Source organism: the organism of the source record quoted next (assembly GCF_019968955.1).
Source record: "MAG: Porospora cf. gigantea A chromosome Unknown PgA_NODE_772_length_11261_cov_328.119, whole genome shotgun sequence".
Lineage (NCBI taxonomy): Eukaryota > Apicomplexa > Conoidasida > Eugregarinorida > Porosporidae > Porospora > Porospora cf. gigantea A.
The window spans coordinates 1-11,261 of record NW_027151894.1 but is presented as its reverse complement, the minus strand read 5'-3'; the positions used below and the strand labels follow the sequence as shown (position 1 = coordinate 11,261).

The 11,261-nt window shown below is 54.0% G+C and overlaps 7 protein-coding genes across 12 annotated transcripts; 2 read left to right on the top strand and 5 right to left on the bottom strand.

The window, feature by feature from the left end:
* Nucleotides 1–1,062, bottom strand: KVP18_003253 (uncharacterized protein; the record flags this gene model as incomplete). Of its 2 annotated transcripts, XM_067954849.1 has the most annotated exons (2): nucleotides 1–550; nucleotides 580–1,062. In XM_067954849.1, coding segments are annotated over 2 exons (1,033 nt in total), but the record flags the coding sequence as incomplete, so codon positions are not given. The 2 variants fall into 2 exon arrangements, with proteins under 2 accessions (XP_067806352.1, XP_067806351.1); XM_067954848.1 differs by having other exon boundaries at nucleotides 535–1,062.
* A 61-nt stretch (nucleotides 1,063–1,123) lies between these two features.
* Nucleotides 1,124–2,623, bottom strand: KVP18_003256 (uncharacterized protein; the record flags this gene model as incomplete). Its single annotated transcript, XM_067954854.1, has 1 exon — nucleotides 1,124–2,623. The coding sequence occupies one exon, from the start codon at nucleotides 2,621–2,623 to the stop codon at nucleotides 1,124–1,126; it is 1,500 nt and encodes a 499-aa protein (XP_067806357.1).
* Nucleotides 2,624–2,664: 41 nt separating this feature from the next.
* Nucleotides 2,665–3,375, top strand: KVP18_003255 (uncharacterized protein; the record flags this gene model as incomplete). Its single annotated transcript, XM_067954853.1, has 1 exon — nucleotides 2,665–3,375. The coding sequence occupies one exon, from the start codon at nucleotides 2,665–2,667 to the stop codon at nucleotides 3,373–3,375; it is 711 nt and encodes a 236-aa protein (XP_067806356.1).
* KVP18_003258 (uncharacterized protein) lies at nucleotides 3,376–4,107 on the bottom strand (the record flags this gene model as incomplete). Its single annotated transcript, XM_067954857.1, has 1 exon — nucleotides 3,376–4,107. One exon carries the CDS (start codon nucleotides 4,105–4,107, stop codon nucleotides 3,376–3,378), a length of 732 nt encoding a protein of 243 aa, XP_067806360.1.
* Nucleotides 4,108–4,113: 6 nt separating this feature from the next.
* Nucleotides 4,114–5,783, bottom strand: KVP18_003254 (uncharacterized protein; the record flags this gene model as incomplete). Of its 3 annotated transcripts, XM_067954850.1 has the most annotated exons (6): nucleotides 4,114–4,483; nucleotides 4,511–4,967; nucleotides 4,994–5,241; nucleotides 5,271–5,432; nucleotides 5,460–5,650; nucleotides 5,679–5,783. In XM_067954850.1, the coding sequence occupies 6 exons, from the start codon at nucleotides 5,781–5,783 to the stop codon at nucleotides 4,114–4,116; spliced, it is 1,533 nt and encodes a 510-aa protein (XP_067806353.1). The 3 variants fall into 3 exon arrangements, with proteins under 3 accessions (XP_067806353.1, XP_067806354.1, XP_067806355.1); XM_067954851.1 differs by lacking the exons at nucleotides 4,511–4,967; nucleotides 4,994–5,241; nucleotides 5,271–5,432; nucleotides 5,460–5,650; nucleotides 5,679–5,783 and having other exon boundaries at nucleotides 4,114–4,410; XM_067954852.1 differs by lacking the exons at nucleotides 4,114–4,483; nucleotides 4,994–5,241; nucleotides 5,271–5,432; nucleotides 5,460–5,650; nucleotides 5,679–5,783 and having other exon boundaries at nucleotides 4,507–4,830.
* A 74-nt stretch (nucleotides 5,784–5,857) lies between these two features.
* On the top strand, nucleotides 5,858–8,901 carry KVP18_003257 (uncharacterized protein; the record flags this gene model as incomplete). Of its 2 annotated transcripts, XM_067954856.1 has the most annotated exons (5): nucleotides 5,858–5,860; nucleotides 5,889–5,969; nucleotides 5,998–6,516; nucleotides 6,546–7,673; nucleotides 7,702–8,901. In XM_067954856.1, the coding sequence occupies 5 exons, from the start codon at nucleotides 5,858–5,860 to the stop codon at nucleotides 8,899–8,901; spliced, it is 2,931 nt and encodes a 976-aa protein (XP_067806359.1). The 2 variants fall into 2 exon arrangements, with proteins under 2 accessions (XP_067806359.1, XP_067806358.1); XM_067954855.1 differs by lacking the exons at nucleotides 5,858–5,860; nucleotides 5,889–5,969; nucleotides 5,998–6,516 and having other exon boundaries at nucleotides 6,609–7,673.
* A 149-nt stretch (nucleotides 8,902–9,050) lies between these two features.
* On the bottom strand, nucleotides 9,051–11,176 carry KVP18_003252 (uncharacterized protein; the record flags this gene model as incomplete). Of its 2 annotated transcripts, none has more annotated exons than XM_067954847.1 (1): nucleotides 9,051–11,176. In XM_067954847.1, a coding segment is annotated over one exon (2,126 nt), but the record flags the coding sequence as incomplete, so codon positions are not given. The 2 variants fall into 2 exon arrangements, with proteins under 2 accessions (XP_067806350.1, XP_067806349.1); XM_067954846.1 differs by having other exon boundaries at nucleotides 9,051–11,117.
* Between the last annotated feature and the right edge of the window lie 85 nt (nucleotides 11,177–11,261).

The window sequence follows — 11,261 nt, the reverse complement described above, 5'->3', positions numbered from 1 at the left end:
AATCCACAGATGGTCTCTCTCGAGGGTCAATCCTCAGCAGCCTCGTCAGAAGGTCTACGGCCAATAGGTATTCACTGTCTTCCATAAAGCCGGGTCTCAGTTGATACCAGACGTCCGGCCTCGCGGGCCACTGTGGCCACTGCAAGTTGAATTCGACAGCTGAGGCAACCCACGAGTCCTTCCCGGGCGTACCCAGCACCTGAAACATCTTGTACAAGGTGGTAACCTCCGATTCGCCAGCGAAAAGAGCTCGACCATAAATCAGCTCTCCCAGAATGCACCCCACAGACCACATATCCAATGCGAAGTCGTAGTCGTTGCGTCCAAGAATGACCTCCGGTGCTCTATACCACAAAGTCACTACTTCATGTGTCAAGTCCTTTTTTGCTTCCGGTTGATATCGTGCAAGACCGAAGTCGGCCACGTAAACTTGCTCATGACCATAGTTGCCCGCCACGACTCTGTTAGCTCGGCTGGTGGAGGGAGCCAGCCTGGCGCCCGAGGGCTGAGGGTCAATGAGTATGTTGGACGGTTTCAAGTCTCGATGCACCTGCGTTCGTCTAACCCTTTGAGCCTCACAATATTCTTCCCATGGCAATGCTGCAGACCTAGCAGGATCTGGCGTATGATGCTTCGGACTGATGTCATAGGCAGTCGGCGATTGTGGAAGCACTTCATATAGTCTCGAAGGTCCATTTGTATCAAATCGAATTCCAGAAAGAGGCGGGCCTTGCGTTGGTCAATAATGACGTTGCGCAACGGCACGATATTAGGGTGTCGTAACTCTTTGAGAACACCGATTTCCCTTACAGCCGTCGTTGGAATTCCGACTTGTTTGTTGTGAATGAAAATCTTCTTCAGTGCCACCAAGGAACCCGTCTTCTTGTTCCTCGCCTTGTAAACTTTTCCATATGTTCCCTGACCGATTACAGACAGCTTCTCAAACGTGTCAGTCAGAGTTATCCTGGAGAATGACTCCTCGGATGCCTGCTCATCTTCCTGCTCGTAGCTAGAAACTTTATGTCCGTCGTAGTCCGGGGCACAGATGGCGTGGGTCACCATAGGTTAGAAAAACAAAACTACAAACTGATTCTATTCTGCCGGCGAATTTTATTCAAAGCCATCACTTTTGTCGTTCTTCGTCCTCCAGGCCTGCTTTCCAGTCCCATTTGGTGTCGAACTTATAGTCGTGGTCGGCCATCATTGCTGTAACTAATCCCTTCATGTAGGTAACGTCAGGCATCTGGGTGAATGAGAGCTTTCGGCAGTAGTCCAGGTATTTCTCGAAGCCTTCTGGAAGCCCGCGACAAAGCTCCTTTACTGACACATCGATCTTCTTCTTCATTATTTTATCATACTTCTCTTTTTTACTCTGGGCGCGAAGGCCCTGCCATGGCAGGCTCCCTCGCGCGAAGTAGACGAACACATAGCCAAGTGACTCAAAGTCATCCCTCCGACCCTGCTCGATACCGATGTGAGTGTTGATAGATACATACCTGGCCGTTCCCGTCAATGACTTGCCCTCTAAATATGGAATGTGCCGTCCACTGCCGTCCTGGAATCTCTTTGCCAGTCCGAAGTCTATAACGAAAACTCGATTCTCCCTGTTGGAACCGCCGATGAGGAAGTTATGTGGCTTTATATCGCGATGGATTATACCAGTTGCCTGGACGTCACCGATCCGGTCAAGCATCTGATGAGCCAACATCAGAGTAGTCTTCAGCCTGAACTTTCGGCCACAGTACGAAAACAGATCCTCGAGACTCGGTCCTAGCAGCTCGATGACCATGATGCAGTACTCGCCCTCCACCCCATACCAAAACAGTTTGGGGACGCCAGCGATTCCCTGCAGCAGGCCATATATTTTGCATTCCAGAATGAGATGTGGATTTGGCCTGCGAACGTGTTCCATTTTGATGGCGACCTCCATACCCGTATAAAGATTTCGTCCCAGATAAATCACACCGAAGGACCCGGAGCCCACTTTCTTTCCAACAGTAAACCTGTTGCCTACGCAGACCGCCACATTGGATGCGCCTTTGGGGTGTAGGATGTAAAAAAGCATATTACCATTAGAGCGCTGCTTCTCGTGTTCCAGACTGGAGTTCAGGCGATTCCGCAGCTTGACCAGATCAGCATCGCGATCAATTTTTCGCACCAGTGCTTTTCGGTCTTCTTCTAAGGTCCAGGACGCACTTGACGCACAGTAGGAAGCCGAGTTCTTGAAATACGCTCGCCTAGGGACGTCGAACTTCACTGACGGAGTGGATGACGATGGCACTATCGTTGGTTCCGATCTGGGCTTGGCCGCATTCTCTTTCTGCGGACGGGCCCGACCTCTTGCGCCTGTCCCCAACGGTTCCTCGATATTCTCAGGCACGGCTCGGATGGGTGGATTGGGAACGATCGTATTGGGGGTCAGCACTCGTTGGAGTGGTGGGTCCGCTTTATCAGGTGCTGTAGTAGAATGCCCCTTCGGCAAAAGCTCATCTAAGTACTGCGCCGTACATCTTGACGGATCCTCGACTTTGTGGATGACGGTAGTCTCATGCTGGACCGTGTGGTTGGCCTGGCAACAAATATGTCCAAAGAACCGGAATCTAGAACCCTCCTCTCTCGGCATGGCTTCTGGAGTCTACGAAATTACGGTATAAATGTCACTTCATGTCAGTGTTGAGTAGTTATCTACCTGTACTGTATTGGCTCTTGACGCTTTATGGCGCTGGCGCTTTGAGCGCCGAGGATCAGAACCTCGCTAGTTTGCACTGTGTCGTTGCGTGCACAGGCGCCTTTCTGGGCTGCGGTTTCGTCGCTGAAAAGCCTTTTTCGTCCCTGCCAGGTGCTGACGACGACATGGACGAGTGCCACTATGACGGGTCCGTCTGCATGTCTGCTTGTTGGAACATGAAGGACGAAAACTTCTTGGACCGTGCCAACCCCTGGTTTCCCAATCTGTTGCTCGATATAGTTGGGGAGGCGCCCATAGAGGCAGCTGCCGACCTGCTCAAATGTCACCTAGTCTTTACCCACTGCCTCTGGGAGGTGGGAACAGAAAAGTGTCGACTGGAACGACTTGAATGCGTTAGGCATATACCGGAGATCACGGTGCCTCAAAGCGTAGCGGACAAGCTGGCGACGTTCTATGAAGGCATGGCCACCTACGCTGGCTCCCTTGTCAGCGAAGAGCTGGAAGTCGGGAGACTAGCGGAGAGGAAGAGGGCCGACCACAACGCCCTAGACACAGCAGAGCTCATGACCACTCTCCGCGCGTGCCTCGCCGGTCATTCGGCTTTGGAATGCGGACAAGCCTATCAGAAGGATCTGATTGACAAGAGCGCTGACAGCCTGAGGAATGTGTTGCCGATGTACACTTAATCAATCCCGTCCTATACTGCGCAACGAAACAGTCATGTGGTCTCCAAATGCATGCCGTCCCCATCTTCTCCCATCGTAGGTAAGCCACTCCACGAGAGGTCTGAAGGGAACAGCCAAAAACATTTGGCAGCAGCACAGGGATACGCTGGCCAGTGTCATGCAGTGAACCAGATTTCGGCTTTCGGGGTCTGCTGATGTCAACTGCAAAGCATAGGCGTACTTGTTGAGACTTTCGATGAGGTAGAAGGCGAGCAGACTTGGGACAGCAAACTTCAGAGTGACAATCCAGATCAGAGGGAAAGTGACGCTGCTTTTAGCACAGCACGTCCTGTTGATGTTGTTTCGAAAGTTTTCAATGTTCCCCAGCGAGAGAAGCATGAACGACCACGGCAGCGAAGATAAGGAGGAGTAACCCCCATCTCTAATCGCTGTCTGTCTCCTTTTATAGACACGGATTCCCCCCAACGCGACCGCAGCAGTGACGGATGTGAAGGCGACCGCACAGATCGCGACCTGCGCATAGTTCACCAGAGCATGCCTTTTCTCTTGCAGCATAACCGCTCCTACTGTGGAGAAGTTCAACAGCCAAATCCCGAAGTTGAATGCAAAAGTAGCGCCACGCCCCACAGATGCGTATTGCTTGTGCCGTTCCTCCACCCATGTGGCACAAACGACGAGGATCAGCAGCGGGACTGCGATTAGAAAGTCGCAGACGTCAGCGATTTCCTGCATATTGGATCAGCAAGGTATACGTACATGGTATTCTTTTGGGTAGAGCACCCCGCAAAGCACATGGAAAACTGTATTCGCAATGTGAAGAACAGATACGAGCCGGGGCATGCTCCTCAGCTCGTACGTGGACAGTACGAACGTCTCATGGGCCACCAGAAGCGCCATGCTGACCGCCAGAATACCGACGACGCACCCGCCAACCTTCATGGAGTCCTGCGACGCGACCAGAGAGGGAAGTAGTGTGTCGTACAGATCCATATCGAAAAACCGGAACCGTTCCCATGATATGCTGTTGTCGATCATTACGTAAGCAATTCCTCCAATAGGAATCACGGCAAAGCTGACCGTGATCAATAGTTGTACGAAAAAGAAAGTGCTGGGTGCAGTTCGTGCCGGACCTCACATTGCAGCCCGCGGTATGTTCACTGATGGGCGAACTAAATATCCCAGGTTCACCATGAAACCCAAGGCATAACACTGGATGACAGATCGCAGCATATTCAGCCAGAGGTGCGGGCTCCAGAGCAACTTAGTATCCACTCCTGGCAGCGCGTACTCCGAAGACACCACCGGCATCCCTACGAAAAATACTACGTATCCAAAGATCCCCAGTATCATGATTGCGATGATGAACAGTGTGGGTGCCAAGACAAGCCGCCGGAGTTTGTGGTTGATGGCGAAAAGGCAGAGCTCCACCGAGATCAGAACCACAAATACAGCCATCTGTGATGGCTGTTTGGATGTCCAATCGCCAAGCAAAAAGCGCGTAACGTTGGACACTTCGCAGGCATTGCTCAGTTGGGACCATGAACACCGATCCTCAAACGACGGGGAGAGGTCTACATTCACAATGGGCGCGTCTGTGAAAAGACGGCCAATCCCCTACGCTCTATGCACGATTCGAACGTCGGCTGGCTTTCGCAGAACATCGTTAAGCCGTCAGGAAGGAAATAGGGCTCTTCATACGCCGTAGTGAACAGCGACAGTAGCGGTCTAAGCCGAGTCAGGACAGTGGCGGTCCGTACGGACACGGCACACATAGTGAGGTAGGTGAAGCAGCGGAGCGACCAGCTGTAGTGGTCGAGCACGGATGGCCAACGGCTGTGTAGCAGCGAGCCCATGCAGAGTTCGAGGCTGCGTGTTGAAGGGTCGAGGACACCCACCAGAGAATCGAGCAGCCGACGAGAGCGCTGAGAATAGTAAATGGGATGACAAAGACGAAGGAACCGAAAAGGTGTAGCTGGTCGTAGACCAGCTCCATGTGAGCCGGACCGCAGGAGATCGCCATGAGGACGATGACAAGCTCAGCAGAGCAACATGCTACTCTGATGGACACACTCCCATAGCCCTACTCCTCTTTGTGTGGCGGGCATCGTACGAAGTCTTCGGTGATCAGCCGCCTGCCAGCGTAATCAGCCTCACACTCGTGCTGGTCCTCGTCGTCTGTCTGCAATGAGTCGAAGCGGCCAAGTGCAGGTCGCTCCTCTGCCACTACTGGTTGGAACACCAGCAAGCCTTTGTCAAGGGTCTCACGTGCTCTCTTCTGCGTGTCTGGGAGAGGGTACCCTCACGTGAAGCCACAATCGGAGCGTGGCGTCGTCATTGAGGGTGGCCTCACGAACCCTCAAGCGCGGATTGTTCGATCGCCAGCGGGGTCCATTGGGCTGCTGGAACATGGCCTCAGGAGAAGCCTCGCTGTTCAACCCCCAGTCGTGTTCCATCCGCTATTTGGCGGAATTTGCAATCGAGCATGGTGAGCCACCTTACGGCATGTCACACAGGACAATGTTAAGTACGTGTTCGAGTGCCTTTGTGAGATCACCAAGCTGGGAGAGAGCGTGTGCGTGGTAGGGGCAACCAAGGTAAGATGACGTGTCTACAGTCATTCAGGAGTTGGGCCAATGGAATCCTGAGGAGTCCCTCGAGCTGACGACATCTCTTGACAGGTTTCCACTCTGGTATTCGAGTCCGATTTCGGTGGGGAACGGATGTGCTGAGTTCAAGTTCATCATCCGAAGACGCGACGGAGGAGTGAAGTGGGAGAACTGCGAGAACCGGGTACTCCAGCAATCCCAACAGCATGGGAACGTCCTTCTCATTCGCTGCCGATTCGGCTTCAGAGACATCAGCTTATCGACCGAATCCGTCTTCGCGACGGAAACTGACTTGTCAGAGGAGTACTCAGAGCACTCAGTCGCCGAGAGGGCGGTGCTGGCATGGGCTCCGCCAGAAACGCCTGCGAGGCCGGACATTGCACATCCCTTCATCGAAGAGGCCAAGACGAAATCTTCTTACAGGGAACGACTGCACTTGGTGCTGGAATCCATCAAGAAATCCCATGACCGTGAGTCCATCAGCTTATGCGTGATGCTCGTCAAGCTCATCCACCAAGGATACGTATTTTGCCCCGTGAGATGCCGAGTGGAGGTGTCATTCAGGAGGATGGTCGACACTTCCGTCCCAATATTCACGCCACTGCGAGTCGAGGAATTACTCAGGTCATGTTCCAAAGCCTCCAAGAACAAACTCTCGCCGCCAGCATTTTCTTACGCGAAATGCTTCCGATGCTGCCATCGTTCGCGGACTCGTTCACTGTGGCCCAGCCTCTGACTAGGATTCGTGACATTGCCCACCGCAACGACATCCCTAAAGAAATGAAGTTGAGGATCAAAACACAGCTGCAGAACAAGATCCACCGTTGCTGTGATCCGGCAGACCTTGGCGTCTGCCGCGAAATTCTGGAAGAGCTGCGCCTGTCTTCCTGTAACCCGTCCCTGGTGGCGGAGATGGAAATATTCTACAGCGAGCTGAAAGCATTTTTCAACGACGTAAATCTCCGAGAGCTGGTGGAATCCCAGTCCGACTGTGTATCTCAGGAGACGAAAACGGCGCTACTGGCGCCGCATTCACACTGCGCCGTGTCGGTTCTTGCGAAGCTGGACGTTATCCGACGTGCTAGGGCCAGCCTCGTGAGCAAGATTCACAATGGAGAGTCGGAGCTGCAGACACGAACGCAATGCTTATTTCTCGACCTGCGGTTGGAGCAGAGGGCCTTTGCGCTGCTATCCGAACTTGACCTGCTAATCGAGAACTCAGAATCGGCGGTGGTGGCGCTCATTCGAGGTTTGGGTTGCGGCATCGATCATCTTCGGTTGACATTTCCGTTTGATGCGGAGCTCGAGTGCATCGACAAGGCCAGAGCCATCCTCAACCAGAACGTCGTGGGCAATCACGACTGGCTACTGGTCCATTGCTTTGCACGGCGCCTGCTAAACTGGCACGCTGACGTGGCTGATATCTTCCTTGTCCTCAACGACGCCAACCTGAGCCTCCAGCCGCTAGTCACCAATAAGCGCGAGTCAGCGCTGCGGCTAGGAGAAGGGTGCGTCCGGAGTCACGTAGTGTTCCAGACCTCGAAATTCGTCTCGCGAGTTCACCGGCTGGCTTGTGGCCGTCTAGGACTACCGTCTGTCGATGTAATTGCGGCGGGTGTCAGGGAAGGCTGTCTGCTGGTGCACGTTGACAGGGTACCAGCGTCACAACTTGTGTCGCGAGTTATCTGCGAAGTGAGATCGATCGGCATAACTCATGCAGGAGACCTCGGTGGATGTCGTGCTTCTAGTCAACGACCTATCCGGTGATGAGCAGGTAGTCGGTCTCGACGGCGAAATAGGCGCGCTTCTCAACACACGGGTGCGAGTTGTGGGCTTGATTGCCCGACAGTCCATTCCAGCGCTCTCCCATCTCGGCGTCCGCGCCCGCCAGGAAGGCATAGTGATGGTGACCGTTGACTGGGTGGAACGGGAAGCCGTCCGTCACGTGATGAGTTTAGTCGGGCAATTCATCTCACTCGATACTACGGCTACGGACTACTCGTCACTCATCAAACCTGCTCCGTTTATCGCGCCGACGAAACGGGACCGCAAGGCACGCCCTCACACCCAGCCTTCTGTGGATCTGGTAACATGGGACGTGTATTTTGGCAAGGAGATTTCGAAAGAGCTCTGCGGGTCTAAGGCCCATAGGTGCGGTCAACTCGAGCGCATTGCAGACTCTGCAGAATTCGACGCTCCGAAATCGTTGGCTTTGCCTTTCAGCACTATTCACATTCTCCTCAACGCCGACCCCGCTCTGAAAGCAGAGTACAACTGTCTGATGGAGGACCTCTTAACTAGCCAGGACAATATTCGCAAGGCTACTCTCGCCGGCCGTCTTCAGGAACTGATCACAGAGCTTCGTTTTCCTAGCGACATGGCCTCGCGGGTCGACTCGGCGGTAAGCCGTCTACTGGGGGATCGCGAGCTCTGCATGGTCCGCTCATCCGCGAACGTGGAGGACTTGAAGGGCGAGTCCGCTGCGGGTCTGTTCTCTTCAATGCCGGCAGTTAAGTCTACTGTGCACGCGCGCATACTGGAGGTGCTGGCTTCGCTTTACTCGTCCTCCGCTGCACTATCGCTCTCTCAGATTGACAAGGCGCATATGGCTGTTCTGATCCAGCCTCTCGATGCGTCTGTTGAGATGTCCTGCATTGTGCACTCTAAAGCACCAGGCGTTCCTGAGAGCCATGTGTATGCTGAGCTGGCAATGGGCCATGGCGAAGTGCTTGCCAGCGGCAGCGTTAAAGGCACCCCTCACCGGTTGCTGATCCCCCGCGACCCAAACGAAGCAGTTCGTGTGCAGTCCTACTCCAACCTGCGATGCAAGGCTGCTGTTTCAGACGACGGACTACTGACATGGGCACCAACGACATTGCAGGACGACCATTTCCTGCAGTCAGCCCGGCTACGACAGTGAGTTGACGGATAATAGCACACAGGCTTGTGAGTGGTGCAATTAGGCACTGCTGTCTGCGGCTTGAAGATGCCTTCGGTGGTCCACAGGACATAGAAATCACGATTGACGCCCAAGCTGCCGTGCTCGTGACGCAGTCTCGACCTCTCTAATCAGCTTTTCCCCGCTCTTTTTGCTGTTAAGGCGGCTTTCTTCTGCGCCTTAAGCTCTTTTGCCAATAGGTCCTTGTAGGTCTTCTCAGCGTCCACAAGAAACTTTGACACGTTAACAAAGAAATCTTTAGGCTGCATTTTTTTGGCTTGAGTCTCCTTCTCCCCGAAAAGAATACAAAGGGCAGTGAAGTCTGTAAAGGACTGCTCGAATGTGTCTTCCAAATGTTGCAGCTCGGGTGCTGCCGTTTGGAGGAAGGAGGCGAGGTTAGCTCCCAGAGGATCTGCTAGGTCCTGCTCAGCCGCCTTGGCGACGTTCTGCACCTTTGTTAAACCTACGCGAAGTTCCTTGATCTCCGCTTCTAAAGGCCCTCTTTCAAGGCGTACAACTTTGCTGATGACGAATCTGAAGTCTTCGATAAAGCTCAGAGCTTCGCGGTCTTGCTCAAAGTGCCAGTCGATAACGAGCTGCAGCGCGGTTCGGACTGGCTTCAGGGAAGACCGAACGTCCGCCAGCTTCGGCAGCGTTGACAGTCTGAAACCGCGAACGGCAGTCCCATTCATCTCGTTTCCCAGTTTGAGGATGGTTGCGAGGACTCGTCGAAACCCCTCGTGGTGGGTAACCAGCCCTATTGCATCAGTTAAGAAGTCCACGTATTTCTGGGAGTCCTTTAAGTTTTCGGGGTAACGGAGCTTATAGAGATGCGCCTCAAGTCGGGGTTTCAGATGCTTGACATCCATCACAGCCGCGATGAATTGTTCTGGGCGGTCCGCCAACGCTATATCGCCTCCCCCGTCCAGGTAGGTCTTCACCAGCTGAATCTCAGCAGGCTCCGGTGTAGCTGCGACAAGAGGTTCCGTGCTCATCTCGTCCAAAGTCTGCGGGTCCAGTTCGATTATGGCCTCTTTGAGCTCGTCAAAGCTCATTTTCCGAAACCTAGCAAGGCCAATATTCATTCCCTGGGCTCGCTTTGGATCCGTGATAAGTTGCACTACTTTAGGTTTAGCGGCCTCGCCCGCCTCCTTCGATGCGGGTTCTTTCTTTGCGAATTCAGCTTCAATGTCACCCACGTCAACGCCCAGAGGCATCGATCGATCGAATATGGTATTCTCTATGCTGTCAGGCAGGTCCCAGAACATCTTCTTCGTCTTGCTGGCCGGCTTGGCGACAGCTTTCTTTCTGGGAACCTTGGCACCACCAGCTTTTTTTAGGCCTCCAGGCTTGCCTCCTGGTTTTTTGCCAGGCTTGGATGGCTTGCCGGGTTTTTTCGCCTTTGCGGGGGCATCATCCTTCTTCACGACGTCCTTTGACGTGGTTGCACCCTTGGCCTCAGCCTCCTTGATTGCCCTCATCTCCTCGATTTTCTCGGCCCACCACTTGTCAAAGCCTGGTGGCATCTCCTTTAATGGTCCTCCGGGCCCAAGATACTGACCAGCTGGCAACTTAAGTGCGCCAGCGGGTAGAGGCTCCTCGAAGTCGTAGTTAGCCGGCACCGGAAATGCCTCGTCAAGCTGCTTTATCAAGTCGGAAGTGGCGTCGATACCACCTCCGAGCACCAGTTTAGTCAGGTCCTCGGGTTTCACCACGATTTTCTGGCCGTCAACGGTCACTTCCACACCGCCAGACAATATATCAGCTGCGGTGAGAATCACGCGGCCATTACGGTCGCAGAGATTCCCATTGGCGTCGAGTTTACCCACAATTTCTCCATGTGAACCAATTATCTCTCCCTCCTCGTTTATAGTGGCACGTTTTCCTTTTGGGGAGCGAGGAGATCTCGCCGACAACAGAGTCTGCACTTGAGCAGAGGTTACGCCTGACCCCGGCCCAGCCCAGTCCCTAGCCTCAGACGAGCCACCTTGACCAACACCCTCGATGTCTGGCACCCCAGAAGAGGGGCCAAAGAAACCGCCTCCTCCACCTCCTCCACCTCCTCCACGGCCGCCACCCCCGCCTCTTCTACCTACGCCGCCTTGAATGCTGCTGATGCCGCCAAGGCTGGCCCCAGTGGCACGTTTGGCAGGTGCCCGCGGCGTTGGGTGGAGTAGGGACCCCTGTAGATTGAACATGCCCTGACCGAAGTCCTCGCCCTCGTCGCTATCTTCGAACCCGGCACTGCCGAAAGCACCTGATTCACCACCCCCCTCACCGCCTCCATCCCGACCTCCTGTCACTTAAACACATCTCCCAGCCCACGAGACACTCGCAAATGT